Here is a 23,769-nt window from a genome sequence, read left to right on the forward strand (position 1 = left end):
CTGGAAAGCTGATTCGACTAACCTGCTCAGCTACTGTATTCGTTAGGAACAGCATAAAAATGAACGACGAACTTTAGCTCATTTTTGGGGGAGGATGTTGCGATTTACTTTGGTTTGTAGACTAAGAGATGAAGAGGAAGAAGAAGTGAGCTTCATTCTTCATTTTACGATGTTCGACGGGGAGCATTAACGCTGGTCTTCAGAGCAGTGCTGCCAGTCATTTTTTTTTTTTTCAGAATGGAAGCTTAGGTTTCGACAATACTGTCCGAGTCTGGGGCACACAGTTAAACAAGAGGTTGCTGTCTATATTTTCGCAATTTGTCGGAGTATCTCTTCGGTATAAAACAGGATTTGTCGCCAGTGAAGTGAAAAATGCGAAGTTCTCTTTCCTGCACAAACGTTTAAAAAATCGACTAACTTTTTCGTCTCACTGTACTTGATTTCCCCTACGTCATCTGTGTTTTCATCATCTGTGAATAAAACAGGATTTGTCGCCAGTGAAGTGAAAAATGCGAAGTTCTCTTTCCTGCACAAACGTTTAAAAAATCGACTAACTTTTTCGTCTCACTGTACTTGATTTCCCCTACGTCATCTACTTCTGTCTGTCTCCACAGGCCTCTACTGTCTATCATCAAAGAATGCCCGCAATAAGCTTATAAACGCTATCGCATTTCAATGAAAATCTGCACAGTGATTTCTACTTTATTTTTTTCTTGATCTGCCGAGGAGAACTAGTCTTTTTGCTTAACGACGGTCCCTAATGTTGCGTAAGCTTTTTGCGTAAGCTTTTTGCGTAAGCTTTCGCACCATTATGTTGCGTAAGCTTTCGGAAACTTTAAGTAACAAATAAAACGCAGAAAATATGTATGATATTTATGATATAGGTATGTATTCAAACGACAAAGTCCACTTTAAGCACAGTGACCTTCACTACATTTTAAGAGAGTAATGATAATAATAATTAGGAGTATATTTACAAGTAGGGTCGGTCAGCCTACGATTCGTCGTATTTAATTGCTCAATCAAGTAGATAATGCACATCAAAATCCGTCAGAACAACGGCAACAAAACCATTGTTAATGCGGCTCATCAATCAAATTCTCATTGGAAGACACGTGTCGAAAATGTCGAGGAAACATGACAAGCAACAGAAATCGATCAAGTTACGTTTTCTTTTCTCATTTTTACTTTTTCGTAGTTTGATAACCAGCTGCCTGCTATGTGTTCTATACTGGCAGTGCGCGACATTACGAGATTCCTTCGTTAGCTTTTGAACAAAAAGGTAGGAAACTCCCGCCCGTTTTCAATTCGAAGGAGAACGTGGACACAAATCCTCCTTGCATCTCGTCTCTCGTCGACAGCTCGTGTACGTTTCACAATCACATAACGTTACGGATTGAAGAAGAAGAGAACTGATTGGCGGACTGCATGCCACGCGGTTATCTTTTCTTTTCTTTTTTTGACGGAGAATGAATTGAGCTTCCGTTCCCTCAACGCCTATATCATTATCGTCTCTCAAAATTCTGTTGTCTTAATGATCAGAATTAACAGCATTACGGACTTTTAGTAGATCGGTTTCGGTAACGGTTCCGAAATACGGTGCGTGAATTATGCTATTCTTTCCAAAGGACTGACATCACATTCTTGGACTGATGTTTCCAAAGTTATATGCCGCATCGTGTTCTTAGCGTAAACCCAATGTACTACAACTCGCTACTGTCACATCAGGCCCCGGATTCTTAACTCACACTTTTGCTCCTGATTCACTTTTGTCGTCCATATGACGGTGCAACAGTGATGCTCAAAATCGTCTACCTTGAGAAACAACGTAGCTAAAGCGAGGGAAGGTGAGAAGACGCTACATGAAATTATGTCCGAAGTCTTCTTGTGCAGGAGACGAGGGATGCTATACATGCAAAGCGTGGGCCGCTGATGGTTCCGAAGTACTATACGGCTGGGGCACCGCCGTGCAAGACATCCAGTTTTCGAGCGACGTAGATGTAGTGCGGCCTGTCGAAGCGGTGTCTTCGACCGTTGGGAGGTCAACCGATAAAAACCGCGCGCGCATGCCGCGGAGGCTGACACACGCTGGTTCACTGTCAAGGTTACGCTGAATGAAGTGGCAGCCCGGTGCCGTAAAATATGCGCTCAGCTCTCGCCCGCTGCCAAAGTGTTTCACTGACAAGCTGCATCCGGGAGGGCCGTATGGGTCACCAAAACAGGTTCACTATCGCTCCTTTGCCTTCGCAGAAAATTTGCCTACGTAAACATCTGCGTTTATGCATAACAACAGCCCGAGTCTGCTTGATCACGTTCGTGTCACAGCGAATCCGCGAGCGGCAAAAGGTATGGTATGCGTTTTTCTATATTGATTCATAGCGCAGCTGCTGTCCTTTCACAAAACATCCTATTTTGAATCTGATCCGTTGTGCGTGAATCGATAAGCACCCAGCAGGATTCTTTCTGACAATGGTGACTGATCGTTAATGTCTCGATCTTGGTAACATTTTACTGGGCGTGGGGAAGTGTGCACACGAACGGGCTTCCCCACACTGTAATAGCCTGCACCAGTTCCCCAGAAATCGAGCGTCCAGGGGGAGGGAGGTATATATTTTCTGGGTACACATTTATGAGTATATGCATCGGTAGCTGAGCTGTATTTGGCATTCTACGTCTAAGTCTTGCGTCTCATTAAAGCCTACGAACTCCAATGTTCGTAGACGTCAACGAACATTTTCAGTGTTTTAATTTTTAACAAACGAACATTTAAACGAACATTTTAAGTCGCCACGAACATCGGTCTCATCTGTTGTCATTTTAAAGCCAGTTCCGTCATGTCAACAGAAAATACAGCGTTCCCGCATCAAACATCGATACTGTCCGCTAAAACCGTACTTATTTGTCGTGCTAGTGCATGTCGATATCCCGGCTCTCACAATCGCAATTTTAAAGCCACGTCCACCGAGATGCCAACACATTGCGGAATCGTTGTCCAGGTAAACTTATCTAAACGTTCAGTGGAATTCTCTGAAACGCGTTCAACAAGGCAACGTATCATCATCTCCACCAGACTCGGTGTGTCCCTCGCGAACGTAATACCGTTCCCGGAAAACATATTCTCCCGACTAATTTTACTTCCACGTTTTAACGCACGCTTGTGGCAGCTATAGGAAGGCAACACAACAACAGCCAGGAGGTCAACAGCCCGCATCAGCAGCACCGCATGCTAAGTGCTTGCTCGTGTATACTAATGGGTGATAGTGAGACGTCCCGAGGGGGCATCCGTCCGACCGGTTTGACTTGGAAGGGCGACGTTCAGGGCTTCCTATAAAGAGTGCACTCAGCACGGGCGCCGCGAGACAGCCGCCGCGAGCCATGGAGTCCCGCCCCGAAGTGATCTCCTACCGGATGGCCATCAACGCACTGCTCATTGGATGTACTCTTCTGCTACCACTGGTCGCATCGCAGTGTAAGTCATTATTACCATTCATGCAACACGCGAACGTACGCGATCCTAATGCAAAGGGCGTCGATCTCTTGTGGCGCCGGGCGTGGTGGCTTCCGTGACGATTATGCGTCGTTGTTGTGACGACTATAGTATATATGGTGACAACGAGGGCACAAAGCGAGGAAGAGTGTGCAGTGGGACCTTGTGACGTGTGGGAGGTTATCAAAAGCTGGGAGGGATCAGTTCAATAATTCGGTACTAGAAATGTCGTGTATCCTTCGCGAATAGTCGAGTGTGGTAGCACTGAGATGATACAAGGCATCCAAGGGTCCAAGTCCTCCCCCCCGCCCATTTCTTTTTTCGCAGTTATTTACTACTACATACTACTACTACTGAGACGATACCTATGAGACATTAATGCTGGTTGGTAAGCACACTGGAAAGAAGAGAGAGAATAATGTTAGGTAATATGTAATTGGAGTGTATTTACACGTACGGTGTGTCAGCCTATGAGAAGAATGTTGGAATGTGGCGTGCCGATCGTGCGACTCTCCTATAGGCTCCTGTGACGGTGTTGTCGGACGACATCAAAGAAACAAGCCATGCTTGTTTCTTGACTAGGAAACGCAAAAGACGGTTTCGATATAGTCCCCCCCTTATTTTACCCACAAGGTTACAAGAGAAATCGGTAATTTGTGGGTTTACGTCGCGAGACAGCTGAGATCATGAGCGACGCCACAGCGGTCGGTCTGTGGATTGCTTTTGCCCACGTGAGGGTTCTTTAACGTGCGATGAAAGCTCACCACACGGCACCCTGTATTTAACGTCCCTCGCGGAAGACGGCGTGTCTAAGCAACTTGTACCCTGCCACCAAGTTGCTAGCGTCCTCGGCCGGGTTCGAACCCGTGATCTCGGGATGGTTACAAGAGCGCATATAATGAAATACAGCATAGTGCAATTTTTATTCAAGGATACTAGCGCTAGTATTCGTATTCGTTTTCTTCTTTGAACGGAGAGGACGCAGTGCGAATGCGAGCGCAACTCACAACGGGAAAACACACTTCGCATAAAACTAGTAGAAACAGTCAAGAAATATGATCGTATTGCGATCACCCGGTTATTTAAAATAGGAAAGCACAAAAAAGTTTCTTGAGGCAGTCCAAATATTTTTCGTTCGTAGAAGGAGGTTCCGGTTCAATTCCTGCATGCCTTTTTATCTCTTTTGTTTTTCGCCAACATCAACATCATCATCATCATCATCCTGCATGCTGTATTTCTTCGTCGCCCATATATCTGTCTCCTTTGGATACTAAAACGCAGCACGGTAGTAGTGTTTCCGAGATCATGATAAAGACTGCCAGGTAACGGGATCGAATTCCACCACCTCTTGTTTTTCTTGTTTGCTTGCGTTTCATGTTTTCTTTGGCGTTTCGGAAGAATTTCCAGGCGGATGTCTCCCATAAAGTCGGCCCAGGACGCATACTAACCTCCCGTCTGTCGTTCCTTCCTGGTGTCCTCTCTCCAACTGCCCACACCTGTACATCGCTTCTAGCCATTGTTGCTTCGTGGCGCTATGCGGAATAAAAGAAATGATCCAAAACTGTAAATGTTCTGTTTCGTGAAGAGCAACTACAGCTGACAGTCCCTTAAACTGCAAATACGCCCCATTTTAGCCTCCATACCCTGAAATTTACTCCAAGGGGAAAAAAAGAACAGATATGGGGAAGAATGGTTAGTGCAACGCGAATCTAGTCCATAAAATCTCTAAAAGGACTCCGTTTTTTTTCTGGGAGTCTAGACGTTTGTGTGGATAACTTCGAACGAGAGAAAGGGCTATGGAAGGGGGGAGGGGGCATCTTTTTTTACACACTACCCCGAACCCTGATACGCCTTTCGTGCTTTTTTGCGCTTCAACTTTATCGTTCGCAACACTTTTGCAATCTCACGACGACTGACGAAGCTTTGTACTTTCCATAGAAAGTAAACACTTTGGAAGTCGTGCCTGTAATGGTCGCCGTGGAAGTACATTATAACGTTACGATAATTCCCTGAAGTATAAGGGACTCACTGAGCACAGTTGAGTCCGTCATGAACGTATAGAGCATTTGGCTTCCGTCATTATAATAGAGTTTCGTTTTCTCATATTAGAATGGTACGCGTACGCAAATGCCATGCAAGAGGGTTCCACGGCCGCACTTCACTACCGGTTCTCGTTCTCCTTGACCCTGACATTGCAAGGCTGTCGTACTTCCAAGGGTGTTACCCTCCACTTCACTTTCACCTTCATTGCTTTCTCTTACCACAATTATGGCTTGCAAACCAGATCAGACACTGGTGACAGCGTTCACTGGGGATGACCGATATGAGGGACATAATGTTTTTTTGTTTTGTTTTTTTATCTCCTCTACCTGCACTTTTACTGCAATAGAGCCGGGGGTTATTGCATTCTGCAAGGCAGCCTATTACATTGTTATCGCGATTTCTGTTTTCATTATTTCATCGTGCACTGGCATCAATGTGACAGGTACATGGTGGTACGTCTGTACCAGATCGACCTCAGAAAAGAAAATTTGCTTCGTGTATAGATTTCCTGCAAAGTCCTGGGCATGAGCGGTCCAGTAACGTGATACGATTCAAAGTATATACTGTATACGTGGTTGCACAACATGATCTATTCCGGGGGCCCAGACGTTACGTGACGTTAAGGAAAGCCGGTCTTCCTGCCAGAGAGGAAAGGCAAGTTGCCGCAAGGGGGCCCAGAACCCAAGTGATTTACTGCACAGCAGCAGATCATGAACGCACTGTGCATCGTCATATCGTCACTTGGTTGGCCCAGCGACACATACAAGCGCCAATACTTCGAGATATACTGCGCTCGCACATGCTGGTGTAGCCAGCAACGGGCTGCTAAAGTCAGGGTACGTTACGTACGCGGGGAAAGGTACCAATACTTGGGTGCCCAAGCTGAGGTACACTAATTATGCGAGCGCGTTAATTATAACAACAAACACGGTATTATAGAAGAAGCAACTGATAGGGAGTTACGTTATTATTATTGCCTGCACCTATGATATCCGTTGTACCCGCAGTGCTGCGTTAATAATTGTATATTGTCTCTGTGTAGCATGCGGAGTCAGCCTCCTAAACGAGAAAAACATCGAGAGGATCGTGGGTGGACAGCCAGCTGATCCTGGAGAGTGGCCGTGGCAGGTAAACATCTGTGGAACAAATGGGATTGAGTGAGCCGGCTTTGAAGATTCATTTAGTGCACGTAACAAAACCATTAGGTGTCACTTCGTAAAGTGGGCCGAGATGGAAGAACGAGACACTTCTGCGGTGGCGCTCTCATCAGCGACCAGTGGGTGGCTACCGCTGCGCATTGCGTTGTAACGTGAGTATATGTTAGTCACAGTATTGTTTGTTTCTTTCTTACTCCTTGTACATACCCTCGGTCTGAAAGTGTTCGACACGTGCTATCAAAAATATTGCGTAAGTAGTAAGTCCGTTATTAGCACCACGACGATCAACTGGGCTAGTTGGTGCGAATGCATAATAAAGTAAACACGACGCAATAGACAAAGGGACTGAGAAACAGACAGGACGAGCGTCACTTCCAACTTTACTGGCACAAAAGGTAGGCCAAAAAGAAAGGAAAACACAGACAGCGCCACAGATCTCACAGGTTCAAGGACACGAGTAATATTTTTTTAATATTTATACAAGGAAAAAATGTAAAAAGATATGAAGATTCACCCATGCCCACCTTGAAGAAATTGTATTTCCCGCTAATTGTTATTAGCAACTGCAACCTTAGAAGAATACTGCTTCGCGCTTTTTCAACCTGTATCGGCAATTCGTCAGTCCAACTGACTCAGTATAAACTGAAGGTCCTGGGTTGCGTTGATCACCGGGAATGTGATAAGGTCGAAAGGTTTTGTTTCGATTTTATCAGCTATAGGTGATAACTGCCCATCGCCGCTAGTTATATGTGTTGTATTACAAAATAAACGGTAGTTGGTACAGAGGGCGCTTTTTTTTTCTGTCTTTCGTCCCTTGTGCGCCATTCCCCGCATGAATTCTAACAAACTAGCCTTTTAGCCGATCAACGTAACTAACTTGCCTAATTTTTGGCGTTGTTATTAACAGCAACGAATAATTTTCATACTTCCATGCAAACGTGGATTCTAAAGTCATTCGCAGTGAACTAAATTTATTGAACGAGAGACTGTCATATTATATAATGAGATAGTTGTTGGAAAACGTGAAAAACGCGTTCACATGATGATGGTGGTGGTGGTGGTTGAGAGAAATGTGGACATGTAGGTCCCACTTAGCGTGTGACCGGCTACACCAAAGCTCCACACTTGTTGAACCACAACCACCATATTATTTTTAACTCAATCCCGATCCAGTCCAATCCAGAGTGATTCATAAGATAAGTTACGCTTACGCAGTGATCTCATTTCACTGGTTCATTTGCATCCAACTTCTGAGTCCTGAACAAAACAGCTGCCTAGTACGCCGAATCTTGAATAATTTACACCACATACTTAGTTCGTTGAGCCGTAAAAAGCTACGATTTCTATTTACAGGCAACTAGGTACGGTGATCAGCCCCGCTAGGACCATCAAGGTCCGTGTAGGAGAACATGACCAGAACACTCTCGATGGTCAAGAGATTCAGGTGGACTCTCGACAGATCTTCAAGTATCACAGCTACCAGGGCTACAACAATGACATTGCCCTCATTAAACTGGCCAAGCGTGTACGCCTCAGCAGTCGGGTGAAACCCATCTGTCTTCCCAATAGCGGAGAAGTTTTCGAAGGACAAAACTGTGTCTCTACTGGATGGGGAGCCACTACTTCAGGAGGTAAGACCTTGCGGTGCGGGGCTCGAATATATTAGTGACAATGCAACACAAACTATATGGTAGCCTAGGTAACATGGCTAAGGAAGTTCGCGGAACACCTAAAGTTTAGTGCGCCAAAGCAAGGTAAAATATTGGACCTTTAAAGGGCATCTTTCCATCATCATCACTTTCTCATCGCTTCCACAACGCAGTGTACCAATGCAATGGGCAATGGAGTCATTCACCGCCGTAATGGAGGTACACTGCCCCATGTGCAATGGGGCAGTGTACCTCCATTACGGCGACGAATGACCCACCACACCACCATCCCATTTATGTGTGGAGCAGTCCACGAAATGCCACCATACACAGCCGTCAAGCATCAAGCCTGTGTTCCCTGATACCAATTCCCTGTTGGGCTATAATGTGCAAGAACTCGTCAATTGGAACAGACGTATCCAACGTGCTTAGTGGTGTGCCCAGAGGAATAAGTAATCGCTTGTACGTTCACGTTGCTGAAACATCGCCACCACGAATTTGGCAAAATGGTCAGGGTTATTCCGCTGCTGGCGAGCGATCCGAACGATCCCCGGTAGATGACAACTCTGTTCGATCGCGGATCACGCACAAATTCGCTGATTGCTCAATGCAGAATGATGACACTGTTGTATCAGACGATATAGGTCCCTGTGCGACGTCTTCTTGCGTTCCTTATCATCGCGCAGTTATTGTTCCTATTTGCATACGACACGCCATTAATGAATGAGAATAGTTGAACGAAAGACAGCTCTGCCACAGTCCTCAGCAGTACCAGTTCAAAACATCGGCAGCTCCTAAGCTGGGGCTTTTCCCTCTAAGTATTGTCACCGGAGAGCTGGACTTTCGTTCTGGAGCCCGCACTTTGATGCATGGTTCTTCGCTGAAAAAGCGCCGCAATACTCGAGCGAACTCATGCATCCTAATGGGATTGAGAGAGTGTCTCCAATCTCCGCGATAAATCCCTTATAGCGCGTTTTGGTTTGGGCGTTGGACATGATTAGTAAAGGTGTCGGTTATATTACATCTTCTGTGCCTCACAGATTGAATTGTGGGGAAATCTGTAAAAGTAGGACAAGGTTTGCAGAGAGTGTATGAGACACTTGGGATATAGAGTGTCTGAGGCTAGGGTGATTTGACTAAGTGACTAGAGACACCTGCGACTGACGTAAGGGCGAATCGGGAAATTCATCACATAAGGTGCGGCCCACTACTCTAAGGCACTACGGACGGAATGAGATGTGACATGAATATGATGAGATGATGAACGACGCTCAAGTGAGTGGTCGAGAGTCAGCGGAGCCGGCACGTCAACATTAGCGACGGCGAAAAAATCAACAAAACACGCATCGCACAGAGGTACGCAGGCACATCATTATGATAGAGAGAAGACCGTTGTCACGGAGAAAGACCAGAAAATACTGTAGAACACGACGATGTTCGACCATGTTAGACCAAGGACCGAGGGTTAGGTACACGTGTGTTGCAAAGCAAAGGAAATATGGCGCATTAAAGGAAATTAAGGTCAATACTTGGGCTGGTGACCATTGGCAAACTTAAGAACACCAGTGGGGACCACTTGCTTTTTCGCCTTATTATTACAACGTGACAAGAACGACAACAACTTTATTTGATGATGACGATTGGAGAGTTTCATCACCAGGGACGATGCCCTACCCCATCGCTGGTGGTGATGTGGAAAATGGAATGATGAGTTTACAGTGAGGACAGATGTCCTTTGAGTGCGGAGCGTTGGTGGGTTGGATTTCTCCGTGGACCAAGCCATTTTCACAAAGAAGGGGGGGGGGGCGCATGAAGAACTCACACTAGGTATTTGGCATGACGCTGACTTTATTCTGTCTTCTAACTCGCAGGAGGAGCTCCCTCTTCGGTGCTGCGTGAAGTCAGCGTGCCAGTGTACTCGAACAACGTTTGCTCTGGACCGTATGCCCGGAAGTTCCGCATAACCATCCAGAATTGGCACCTATGTGCCGGAGCTCTTGAAGGCGGCCGGGGATCTTGCTACGTAAGTCGGATGTTTTTTTGGTTACACGCGTTGTACACATATAGCGTTACCGCAGAACAGCGCCGCTGAAGAGAACGAAATGACGTAAACCAAATATTACAAATAATCTTACGAAGTATTGCACGCAACATAATATTGCGACAAAGGAAGCGGATAACAAATGAGAAGTCGCTATTCACAAGCTTTACCGCCGCCATTACCACCACACGCTAGATATACAGGTACCTTTCGAATTTATAGATTACAATTTCTTACTTTGTCCTATGTTATAGTTTTAAACATAATAAGAAAGCCAAATCTCCGTAGGGCAGATTTAGCCTTTAACCTGAATTCGGCGTGTTATTCGCTCTCGAGCTCATCGTTCAGCTCCCGTCAACCTTAATAATAACACCGGAGCTCGATAACAGCCGCCCTGGTGGCACCGGGGGAATGTTAAGTGAATAAAATCCTTGCGTTCAACGATTTTGTTCAATTAAGACTTCCTCGTGGCCCCAAAGGTTGCTGTAATCGCGCTCGGGAACGAGACTATATTTTTCCCGGTGTTATTATTAAGGTTGACGGGAGCTGTACAAAACGAACTCGTGAAGATGCTAGCCTCTAGACGTTGCTACAGAGCGCTCATAGCAGTCCACGATAAGGTTGAATGGAATCGCTCAGCTTTTTGACCCGCAGAAACTTGCACGGGAGCCGTGGAAGGCGCGTGCCTTGCAACATTAATAACCGGGTCACAACGGCGAGCCGTCGGCGCCACGCACAGCCCTGCAATAAGCGCGTGAGCGCCCCACTGGTGTTGTTGCTATCAGCTCAGTGTCCGGGCTAATTTCCGGGCTTTCCTTGCCATTTCTATTTGTCCTTACCCCATGTTTGTTTTGGTTTCTTGCATGGCCTCGTGACTTTGCTGTTGCCTTCCGAAGCCCGCTCCTTTCACGCTTCGTATAACTTTTTGTTTGTTTTGCTTCCTCACTTCCTACCGTTATTACGGTTACGGCGCCAGGGCTGTGATTGTAAACCACCTCCGCATTTAATCCTGGTGATGGCCAAAGTGCAAGTGTTTACATAAGTGGGTACCGCTGTCCTGTGGTTGAACAACTGTTGACCGACTTATAGTAATTTGCAGGTCAAGAACGTCTTTGACGTCAGTTAGCAGGTTCGTGCTGACGTCATCGTTCGTAAACCTGGGTCCTGTGTCTTGCGCTCGCTATGGCTAGCTTTAATACTATTGCCACTGCCTTCAGTGGGCCTCAAAGCGTTTCCCATCGCTAAAGTCGGACACGTGGCCGTCGAGGGGGCTCGTGGGAAAAATGTACACGATGCTGACGTGCCCGCAAGCGATCACATATGCGGATACAGTCGTTGCTCATGTGAAGGCTGGAGAGAACATATTTCCTTCACCCACGTTTTTCGGCAGCAGGCGTCCAATGTATACTAGAACTAGACGACGCATGATGTGAGGTATGTGCAGTTACGCTTTCCTCGCGTTTAAGAATGGATGCAGTCATGATGCAGATTCATTGTCATGCATAAAGATCCTGCAAGTAGAGACCGTACAGTATTTATCTTTTATTCACAGTGGATTAATGGTTCTTCATTTTTAATTGACGGTGGAAAGGGCAACGAAATTACGATAAGTACACGACCTCCTTCACTGCTAACATATATGCTAAGTAGGAAAAAAACATAATGAAATAGCATGCACATTATATGTCTGCGTCCGAGGACAATTGCACCATTACTGCTTCGGAAGAGACATTGACATATTCTCAAGTTGACATTGAGGAACCAGTGGTGACAGTGGTTTGGCGAAAGGAGGGCCGGTGTATGGTGACCATTTGCCGCGCGTTCTCTGACCCAGCTAAATCAAACATGAATATGTACTCACCTCCCTGTCTTTCTTTCTTTTCACGTAAACCGTGATGGAGGCTGGAGCAAAAAGCTAAGAGTGCTTAGCTTGGCAAGGTTCCAGACCCTTGGAGGCACAGTCGCGCAACGACTGAGCTTGCCATCGAAAAACATATCGCGATCCTTCCATTAAATGAATAGTTTGCTCTCCAAGCATCGATTCGTTGATTTATGTTGTTTTTTTAATTCCGTGTTAGCGCCGCGAAGCAACTGTGGCTATGAGCGACGTACAGACAGTGGACAGATGGAGAGAGGATAGCAAGAAGCAGTGGGCGACAGAGGGGTTGGTATACGTCCTGGGCCGACTTCAGGGGGAACTGTGCCGTTCCCCCTGGAGGGAAACAGAAAACCCAGGGAAAACCTCAGACAGCACAGCCGGTGACAGGATTCGAACCCGTGTCACCTCCTAGTCTTGGCTTGTAAAAGCGGCCACCCTAACCACTATGTCACGGGAGCTGGTTGATTTGTGTTTGCAGACACGGTAGTGTACTTATCACGGTAGTGTTTATTTATATAGTTAGACGGTAACTTTATCAGGTTCACGTATGAGCTTCCGGCCGCTGGAGCGGTATGATTTATTGTATAGGCATCTGAAAGGCAACGAGATCCACGCAAGTAGGCTTTCCCGCGGAGAATGACGTACGCGCGACGTCAGTCTTGCAACAATGTGACGACAAAAGTTGCCTTTTCCCTGGCAGAGATGCGGCTACCCTATCGTCAGCCCTGAAGCAACGTCATGAGAGTCACGCGAGCCGATTGCAGCCTCCCGTAATATGCTTCTCCCCCGGCGCCCAGTCGCGATGCTTGTGCTCACGGGAAAATACTGAAAACTCAGAAAATACATCGATTGCGAACGAAGGAAAAGATGGGAGTTGGTCGACTATTGCACACGTCCAGCCAACTTTTTTTTTTTTTTCGTTTCGTTGGTAGCAAACTATCCCTTTAAGCAAGGGTGCCGTAGGACATGCCCCATACGGTAGTTCCACCACATTTTACAGAGTTTTTTTTAATTGCAGAAAAGTAAACGTATTCATTCCATCCCCACACCTACCGTTAAGCTCTCATGTGGCCCTCTCTCTTAAAAGGACTGTCGCACATCGATTACTGTCGATTACGAAACTCGGACTGTCGATTACGAAGCAATCGCGCCACTGTACTCTTTGTTCATCAGCGACAATAACGACGAAAATCCGACGCCAGGTAGTAGTTTCTGTACAATTTGATGTAATGCATGACAAGAGCAGATGCCGGATGTTGAGAGTACGGTGTTCCTGTACAATTTGATGTAATGCATGACAAGAACAGATGCCGGATGTTGAGAGTGCGCCGGAATTTCCTCTCTGGAAATCACAGACAACGTCACCCGGCGAAGGCCAATCAGGGAGCGCCCTTTGGCGACCGGCGGGAGGGCGGGCCTCCCTGCAGGTTGCTGAGAGTCTATGCTCATGTCATGAAATATGTCACTTCTGAGTTAACGCAGAGCGTGTTCGTAAAGCCAGAAAAGTAACACAGTGTTGCACGCGACATGATCGCGTCAGTACTCACACGCATAAGCGAAAGCCAGTGTATTTACCGAGGGCTTCTCACTTAGTGTATTGCGGTGCGAACACGAAGCAGACGAACCCGGAAACAATGGACTGCGCTGCGCTCCCATTCGTGTGCCTGGTTGACGTCATCATGATGTTACTATCGCTGGAGTTCCTTAGCTGCAGAGGCAGTGCGAATCTTTAAAACTGGTTTATTTGATATGTAAGCCGTATTTTCGGAAGAGAAATTTGGCCAAGTAGACTGTGAAGGCGGTGCCAAATATTACCGTATCGGTCTCATACACATGTTCTCGGATGCGATAGTCCTTTTAAATATTAAGCTCCCGTCTGGGTTCCAATGCACCGTTTTAGACTGTTCACGAGTGCCATTTATCTGGAAAAAGGTTCCCTACAACGACTATCCCCTCTAAGCTTTGTTTAGCGCCACATCACTATACGGAAAGATCATGGCAAACACTCGCAGTTCGTAGGCAATGCGGCATGTAATCCCACGCGTGCTTATGAGTATTACGTCATATGGAGAGGCGTCTGTTATGAAACAATGAGGTGCTCTCATCGTGTTCATTCGTCGGTTTTATGACGTACGTTAGCAGAATAGGAAGGATTGCGTACAGTTTCGTGACTGCAGGTATCGCTTAGGTAACGCTTTCAGACTTTCATTTTACGTCATCCGAAAGTAAGTCATGTTTAGTGGCATGTTATTCCCATGCAGCATCAATGTAAACAAGAAACAGTTCAAACGTAACAGATAAAATCGCGTAGATGCTGGTGAAGGAACTCCATAGTGAAAAGCCTGAGCATGGCTTCTCAAAAATTGTCCTCTATTACGCCATTACGATATTTGCTTTAGCATGAAGGGAAAAAAATAAATCTCCTAATCCTCCAGGGCGGCCTTGTTTGCTGATTTAGCGCATGTCCGGTTAAGGATATTGAACATGTAGCCAGGAGTTGCTGCTATCTGCAGTTCCTGTAGCGTTTAGCTGGCTAGACAGGACAAGTAGAAAAAAAAAAACGAAGTGTGGCGCAGCTTTAAAATTGTTTTGAAGGTTGCACGGTTGGCAAGATAACGCTAGTAACACTCTGGATTAGCCTCGCATTCTCACAAGACGTGCAGGTATCGTTCAGTGTCCATGACCTTGTTGGAGCATCGTCGTGTGCTCCGCTGCTGTTTTCAATGTTTATATATGTTGATATATATATTTTTTTCAATGTTTAAATATGCCACAACGTCTAGTTGGACGGCATGCGATGTGCAAAATCAAGCTAAAAGACAAAAGGTTGCTGCTCTCCCATCTCTTTTTTTTTTTTCTTTAACCTGCCTTTTTGAAGCAGCACCTTATCACCAGTACATACTCCAAGTCATTTAGCGCAGCATAGAACTTGCGTTGTCCTGTGTGCTCACAGTGCTACCAGCTAGGTCAAACCGAGGGACAATTAAAGAACGACGGCGAAAGTTCCACGACGGCCAGAAGACAAAGACCACGTCCGACGATGGGGTGACTGTTTCTACGGCAACGTGAAACTGTAGCCTGCACGCACACAAGTCATGGAGAAAATATCGTCACACCACTCATACGAACGTACAAATCCTGTGAACATTAGAAAATTACAATACAAGGTCTACAATACTGAGTCTCGGGAACAAGCTGGAATGCAGCACTTCTCTCGACCTATTCGTTCCAGAACATTCACACTACATTGACTGTTGCACTTGCACTTGTACTTGACTGTTGCACTTGATCCTAAAATCAGGTATGCTTATAACTCCCTTCCCCTCTCCCTTCTATTTTTGTTCGTCAACACCAACACCACGCTTGTATTGGCTGGAGTGGCGAAAAAAGATGAAGCCATGAAGGGAGCGTGGCATCGGTCAACACCACCCGGATAGAGAAAGCCTGCGCATTGCCTCCTCTCCCTCTTTCAGTTACGAATCAGAATTCGTCTGCTACTGCGATTTGAAGAACCCGCAACCATTAGTAATCTCGAGAATAAACTCCATAATCATTTTGCTCTATATCTGCCAAATTACAGGAGGCACTGCCCAAGCCGTAAGTAAAGAAGTTCTTTAGATACAATACCAGGAGAAAAGTCGCAGCACGAGGCTTAAAATAGGTGAATGGCACGCGCGACAACAAGCATATGCAAAACATATTCCGTCCAATGTTTCCGAAGCCGTTTGGATGCAGATAATATGAAACTTTTTCATTCCCTTTCTTTGTAGCGTTCAAACTCAAGCGCAAGCTTCATTTTCTACTTTCACGTCTATACTACAATTCTGATTGCACTTCGCGAGAGTGTATGACCACGAAGTCAGTTACTGTTGCGTTATTTTTGAACAAAATGTGCTGTCATTCTTATATTGTTTCGTTTCTTATCGAAACAAACCGCCTTATGCAATTTCTTGTTCTCCCTCAGGGCGATTCCGGAGGCCCCTTCCAATGTAAGCGACCAGACGGCAGCTGGGTTCTGGCTGGCTTGGTATCCTTCGGTTCTGGCTGTGCTCATCGAGACTACCCCGATGTCTACACTAGGGTGACACAGTTTCTCCCCTGGATAAGTCAAACCATGTCGGCCAGTCGTGGATAAGACGACGCCTCATCATTTAAAGTGCCAAGATGAACTTTTTCCTCGTGCTTCTACCATGTCCGCGTGCTGCACCAGGCAGGAGTACTCAGCATCGTTTCCATAGTCATTCGCTCGCTTGTTGACTGTCTTAGTCCTTTTTTTTTTTTTTTTGCTGATTATACTTTATGGTGTAACGCACCATGGGCATTTAAGCCACCTCTACCCTGAATGATCTCTAAGAGTGAATACGTCGTCAATCAAGGTGCTTCTTGTACTTCTTCACCAGCTGTTGGTTAAAGACACTATGAATTTTCCCGAACACGGTTCTGCCTGTCCAGAAACTGGTACACCAGAAAATTTTCTACCCACTGAAGTGGCCCCATGCACGCTTCAAATCGTCTCTCATCCACGTCCCTCCTCCCTCTCGTGTTCGTCCTCTCGCTTCTTGGTGCGTGATTCTGGCGAACGCTTTTACGTTGGCTTTGCACACGGCTCGCAGAAAGGAGCGTCAACCAATCATGAGCGTACCATGAGGTGAGCGGTGACGTCTCGGTGACGTAACCGGGCACAGCGGTAACAGGGAAAAGGTTATTTGGGAACAGGGAAAAGGTTACTCCTCCCGTCGTTCGCCGTTGCGCGTCGCCAGGTGTATCAGCTTCGTATAACTTCCGGACTGCGTTTAAATTCTCTCGTGAGAAAACCGTTCCATTGCCGAACATACCTACTGGGTCCTGTGTTCAGGAACGTATCTTGTGTAAAATAAAAACCAGAGAAAATCGTTTCATAGTTCCTTTAACAGAGACCGAGAAGTTGCGCTGAGCATAAGTCGTCAAGAAATCCATTTATCTGCCACGGGACATCATCGTACATTCCTCCTTGCCATAATCGCACAGTACGCGGCCAAGTTAACTTAATCACCTGCACAATTAAAATGACTTTAGTTTCGTCTAGTTCCGTAGTCTCACCTTCCTGTCGTCAGAGTGCTTTTGTACTCGTTAACTCAGTAATTGTACTTCCTTCCGTTAAGTAAATCGGTTTGCTACCCTTAGTCTTAACTTAACGGTAATGCACGTGTACGCTTGGATTACTGGGCTTCTACCGCCTTCATCCACACTGATATTCACCGCTCGCTTTCTTCTCTCTGTTCATTCTCTCTCGCTCTCTCTCTCTAATTAACATTGCGTAAAAAATATGCATTTCTGAGAATGAGCAGGTGCCTTGTCTAATGGTGTTCTCGTTTTCAGTGATGGCCGCCTGTTTCGAATCATTACCTCCTCTTTATTACTGTACGTTACTGTACGTCTGAACAAAAGATTAGAAGCAAAGTAAGTTTTTTTTTGTCTGTTCATGTGATGGAATAAAGCAACCCAGAAAGCTCGGTAAATGGTCCCGCAGATATGGCAGAACCCTATTACATTCTACATCAAGAGACCGAAAGCTACAGAACCCTCAAATAGCATCATGAACAGGAGAGGTAAAGGTAAGCCCGTACCCAAGTTGCACGGTTGTGTAATCGATGTCATATAGGGCGGACATGTTCTGAAGTTCGTCTGTACATCTCCCCATATTCTTCCTTTACACATCTACTCAAGTATATGGTCCATATAAGACGTTACTCGTAATTGATAAGAACGGGGTGTAGCATTACCTTGTGTAGGCCTCGTAGCCGAAGGGTGGCTGCTCCTTTATCGTCACATTAGCGCAAGCGGACCCTATGCGCTTAGTGGGCACATCTGTGTGAGCCTGCGTCGGCTCTTTCTTGCTATTCCTAACGACGAAAGAAGCGGGACTATGTTGCTCGACGACCCAAGAAGACAACAAAGCTCTAGCAGGAAATGCTGCATGGTCCAGATCATAGGCGCCGACTACGGGGGGGAGGGGAGGGGCTGGGCCCCTCGGAACTTTCCCAGGGGCAGCAGGCCCCCTTCGGAAAGTCTACGAAGTTGGCACTCCAGATGAACGTTACAAGGCAGTTACCAGGGATATCCGAAAAATCGCATGCTTCATGCAAATGAACATGACAGTCTTGTAAAAAGTTGCCTAGTTACACAAAACCCTATGCATCCCGCTACCCCTGTTCATGAAGCAGGGGCAAAGTACACAGTAGCCTGAACTGTTTCGACAAGGGTGGTGGGGGCATTGTGCCCCAACACTCTCCGGCGGATTGAAAACTCTCCGCCTATAGTCCAGGTGAACTCCATGTCCGATAAAAGTTTGTGAAATTCAAGGTTTGTGCTTTGGAATTTGAGGTGTGTACCACCTGACTGCTTCGCTGGTTATTCGCTGGTTAGTCCTGCCGCTTTAGTGCCGAGTAATCTGCTTGCCAATCGTGCTGCTCGCACGTTCTGGGTCGACTTCAGGGGAAACTGTGCGTACGTTTCCCTTAGAGCTTCTGGGGGAAGCACCCCATGTACCCCGGACAGCGTCCGTGCCGAGATTCGAAGCCGCGTGAACTCCCAGTCTCCGAGTGAACGGCGGCAATTGAGTTTGAGTTTGATTATAGAGAACGGCGACTATCTTAAGCGCTAAGACATAGACATAAGTGTAGGATGCGTACTGGAGGTATTTCTTCGATGCATAGAGCGCATCAAGAGCTGACGACGGTGTATGTGGTTGCCAAGCGGGTGTAGTGGCGCAGTGACGTTAGGATTCCTGCGTCCGAAAAGCCGAAGAGAAAGTGTAGATCGCATGCTTCTGCCTAGGCTGTCGCATTGTGTCACGTGCCAGGATACTTTGAAGCAGAGTTGTACGTAACTGAAATACTCTGCCAAAGTTACTCTATGTACTTTTAATTGTCCTACAAAGGCTTCTTCATACTTTTCCTGGCACTATATTGTTCTCATTTCTTAATTTACTTCTAAGATACTACCATGTTTGTTTGTTTTTTGTCAGGGAAGTTGAAAAAAAGATTAACTTCGTCGGTATCGGTTGAACGCTATGGCGCCTTAGATGCGCATATACGTTTCACCTCGGATAGTCCGGGGTACCCCTGTCCTTCTGCGGCGTATCCTCTAGAACCGGGCAGCGCCTTAAAGGACGACGGAAGCGAAAATAAGCTGCAAAGCTGTTTACTTCGTATTGCGGTGTGTACCCAAAAAACCGAGAGATGCGTAGTTCAAATCCCGCCGATGTCTAGCTTTTTTGTAGTCATATTTCAATTGCTTCCCAAAGCTTATTCTCGCCGCGAACCAGTCTAGGCCTACTTGAAGACAGGTGAAACAGGACAAGTAGTGTACGGCGCATTTTGTTGACGAATGCTTAAAAAAAATCCGGAGGTGCTCATTAGCCTTGGCTCGTCAACGAAGTACAGCTGGCTGAAAGAAGGAGCGGTCCCTTCTGTATTTTCACGGAAATGGAAGGCTCAAATCTTCACCTCGACTTGCCTTTTAGGCGTACGTCCGATTCCTGCTGCGGATAATAAAAAAATATGAAGAACAATAGGTACGAACCCCTCTCTCATCGGAGATGTCGCTTTCAGAATTCCACGACGTCTCCGAATCGAACATTTTGAGGCGTTGTTCGGAATTCGCCGTGTTTATCCCGTTCACCTGGCCGGCGCCCATGGAGCTTCTACTTCTCCCCACGGAGGATGGCCATTAGCCACAAGGGAGGTCAGCCAGGGCTGTGAGGGTGATGGAGCTCGAGGAACATCTGACGTCACGCCTTCGTCGGCTTCTCCAGCAATGCTTTGCGATCGTGTCTGACGGGCGGCCCAGCGGGCTCGTAATCGTCAAAAATATGCCCATCTGTACACCGTACTCACAAAATACTAGTGGCACCATAATTCTACGTAAAGTCTACATCTTGTTCGGACCTTATTTCGCAATTAACAAATTTCGCTTCCGTCGTCCTTCAAGTTTAGCAGGTACGCGGAACAATGTGTCGGCCTGAAGGGCATGTTGTTGTATACTCGAAGACTGCAGAAGACAGTGAAGCCGAAGTCTGTGGAGAGGACGGCTACATATGTTAATAAGCTGTTAATGCTAAATGTTTAGGGTGGCTTTTCCGTCTCCTCGTGTGACCGCAGCGTCGGGTATCCGCGCGAGCGTCATTACCGGGCGAGATGTCCCAGAAGGAAAGCGAGAAGAAGCGCGTGCACCAAGGAGAAATCGTGGGAACATAAGAGTATCCGGACGAGGGTTCGTTTTTAAATTTGTTGTGTTCGTAGTTGTTCGAAAGAAAATTTCACTAACTGTAATTTGATACTTTCTTCGGAGGAACGAGTTACGTTCGTGAGTATTTAAAATTCTACTCAAATGCTCTACAAGGATGAGTATTTAGTACACTGTTTAGTTGCTGTTCTGTCTGGTACTCTGCAGCCTTACAGCGACAGCGGAGGCGAGCATCTGATAGCGTGCGTGCGCTGTCCGTCGCAGATATCGCTTTCTCCTTCTCGTCGTTCTCTTTCCGCTTCTGCATGTCGAGCCTTGTGTTCTACACTCATTTGCGCCCTTCTACACTGGTCTATCTAGTAGCTGTCGCTGTATTTTAGCTGCATCTTGTACAAGTATCGTTGAGTATCTTGTACAAGTCTCCCCTGAAGAACAACTACTTACGTGGAGCAGACGGCTGGATAGTAGGCCACCATCTGTCAGACGAGCAAAACGTGTAGGCCACGCATGAAACAGCATGGAGTACCCAGGAAGTACCCCATGAGGACAGCTATATAGAGCACATTCTTGGGTGTTTTGTACTTCTGCGTTACTGGGGAGAGTTCAATCATACAAGAAGGCAAGGAAGGGAGTGTGTGTCTCTTTGCGGGAATAAGCCATGGCATTTCACAGCAGCATTGATACACTCTGGCGATTATCGCTATGGATCCGAGCACTGTTTCTCTGAACACCACAAGCAGACATCATCCACCTACCATGCCGATATGTACATTGCGCGGTAATAGGGAAGGAATGTTGCCAGCACGGTCTTGAACGCCGCCGGGCTCAAAACACCTCCTTCGGGAACTCCAGCTGTGAGGACCATGATTATTTCTATCTCTCGTGCACACGCAGAGAAACCAGCAGACAAATGTTCCCTTAAGATATTCTAAAATCTGACGCAATGTACGATCTGGCATGCCCACGGTTCGAAACGCCTCTAGTGCATGGCTATGACATAGCCTGTAAGTTAGGCTGCCTTAGGCTCGTCTTATATGAAGTAACAAACCTACAGTCATTCGCTCGTTCTTCTTCTACGGACGAAACAAGTCTTTTTTCCTTTTTATTCCGTGTTTGCGCCGCGAAGCAACTGTGGCTATGAGCGGCGTACAGATGTGGACAGGTGGAGAGAGGACAGCAGGAAGGAGTTGGGGACAGGGGGGTTAGTATGCGTCCTGGAACGACTTCACGGGGGACTGCACCGACATTCGTCTGGGAAGTATTCGGAAAACGCAGGCAAAACCTCAGACAACACAGCCGGTGGTAGGATTCGAACCCACCACCTCCCTGTCGTCAGCACGACCTTGGCTACCACCAAGCGCGGGGCGCCTTAACCCGCTTGGCCATGCCGCTGGTGAAAAGAAAAAAAAAAGAAGAAGAAACATGTCTAACACGATTCAACTGCACTTTATTTTAACGATGACGAATAGGTTGTTTTTATGTCTCGGGTCTAACGCTCTGTCCCATTATGCAACGACAACAACAACAATAAATGAAGGATAAGTGATGATGACATGGGATGTTTCCCCGTGGTGGCCACAGGACCTTACCCCATTTCACAGCGGTTAATATGAGAGGATGAATTATGATGAACGCGAAGCGACAACAGTCCAGTGGCTCGCATGAAAGCAAAAAGGGAGCTAAGAGCCCGGTACTGATGCACATAGGAGAGCTCCATGGGCCAAGTACTTTGGACACGCTGAATGGTCTATGGTCAAGGAGCTCAAGTTGGCGTCGAAGCACCCGGCGTTCACTCGTGTACCGGTCGCAGTCCTCGATGATATGGCGGATGGTAGCTGGGGTGTGGCAAGCTGGGCACAGCGCCGTGTTACTGTAGCCCAGCTTAACCCGGAACACAGGGGCGAAGGCGACGTTGAGTCGTAGACACCGCAGAAGTGACGTAAAGCTGCGAGGGAAGCCACCTGTCATCTTAAATGATAATGACGGGTCCACTGCATGGAGGAGTGACAATTGAGTGATGTCATGGAGCCATTGCTGGCGGGTCAAGGGTGACACCAACGCAGGCAAGTAGAAGTGTCTGTCTCCGTTGGAGAGGATAATGGGCACGGCTCTGGAGATACGGTGGGCCGCAGCAGCCGTCAAATCTACCTCCTCGTTGCCCTGAATGCCAATGTGGCCGGGGACCCACTGTAGGGTCAACCGCTGTCCCTGTTCGCCAAGAACCTTGAGCGCCGTCAGGATACTAACTACCGCCGGGGCCAAAGAGCCGCGGATGCCCATGCTTCCTACACATTGCATAGCTGATTTTGAGCCATTGTAGATCACCCAGGAGCGATGAGGGTAGTTCAAGACAGACTTTAGAGATGACAGACAGCTCCGCAGAGGTGCGATGTGACAGGCGAAACTCACATGACTCGTCCTGTATGACAAAGGCAGCGGAGGAGCCATCCGACGTAGACGATCCGTAGCCTATCGTACCCTATCCCGTACCCGGCCACTGTACTTTGTATCCATCATTTGCAAAGTAGATTGCTTGAGAACCGGAACGGGGATCTGGCTCTTAGGCCCCACGAGGTCAGGGATGTGTGTCGAGAAGGATGGGCTCGGCAGTGTCCATGATGCCACTGAAGGGGCGGTCGGGGCAACAGTAAAGCCAGGGATGTTTCTAGATACTGCTGTAATACATAGCGAGAGTTTACTGTTCTTCCGCCTACGTAGCTTCTGAACTAGAGGGTGGCGCCGGTGGTGAGCGAGCAACCGTAAATAGTGCCGGATGGTTGGTCTTCGACGGAGGACATCGATAGGTATTTCTGCGGCGTCGGCGATCACCATCCGCGTATCAGCACTGCGCGGGACACCAAGGCACGTCCGCAGGCTGCGTGCCAGTGTACACCGAAGCTTGTGTTCAGACGTTGCTGATATACCGTGCTATACGGGCAAGCTGTATCGCAGGCAGCCACGAACCAGAGTTTTGTGGAGCACAAGAAGATCCCGCTCGGTGCAGCCCCAGCGCACGCCGGCAAAATGGCGAATCACATTCCCCCAGCGCTCAGCCTTTGAGATGACGAAGTGAATGTTCCTTCTCCACGAGAGGTTGCGATCCAGGATAACACCCAGGGACCTGTGAAACTTGACATGTATGAGGGGGCAGTCGCCAATCCGAAGTTGGAACCTCCGCATCTCTCTTCGAGTAAAAGGAAGGGCAGCGCTTTTTTCAGGAGAGATATCCATCCCTGCGTTCAAGAAGAAGTTGTTGATGGCGTCCAGTGCTCTTTGCAACCGATGCT

At 47.1% G+C, this 23,769-nt stretch overlaps 1 protein-coding gene across 1 annotated transcript; it reads left to right on the forward strand.

The window, feature by feature from the left end:
- The first annotated feature begins 3,353 nt into the window (after window positions 1-3,353).
- On the forward strand, window positions 3,354-16,747 carry LOC135384046 (chymotrypsin A-like). Its single transcript, XM_064613297.1, has 6 exons — window positions 3,354-3,469; window positions 6,573-6,658; window positions 6,736-6,839; window positions 8,041-8,318; window positions 10,208-10,359; window positions 16,221-16,747. The coding sequence occupies exons 1-6, from the start codon at window positions 3,376-3,378 to the stop codon at window positions 16,389-16,391; spliced, it is 885 nt and encodes a 294-aa protein (XP_064469367.1). The 5' UTR covers window positions 3,354-3,375; the 3' UTR covers window positions 16,392-16,747.
- The last annotated feature ends 7,022 nt before the right edge of the window (window positions 16,748-23,769 follow it).

This window comes from Ornithodoros turicata, chromosome 2, assembly GCF_037126465.1.
Source record: "Ornithodoros turicata isolate Travis chromosome 2, ASM3712646v1, whole genome shotgun sequence".
In the NCBI taxonomy this organism is placed as follows: Eukaryota; Metazoa; Arthropoda; class Arachnida; order Ixodida; family Argasidae; genus Ornithodoros; species Ornithodoros turicata.

Coding starts and splice junctions, on each gene's coding strand:
- LOC135384046 (XM_064613297.1), top strand. CDS start 3,376: ATGGAGTCCCGCCCCGAAGTGATCTCCTACCGGATGGCCATCAACGCA. Junction 6,840..8,040: donor GCTGCGCATTGCGTTGTAAC/GTGAGTATATGT, acceptor TTCTATTTACAG/GCAACTAGGTACGGTGATCA. Junction 10,360..16,220: donor GCGGCCGGGGATCTTGCTAC/GTAAGTCGGATG, acceptor GTTCTCCCTCAG/GGCGATTCCGGAGGCCCCTT.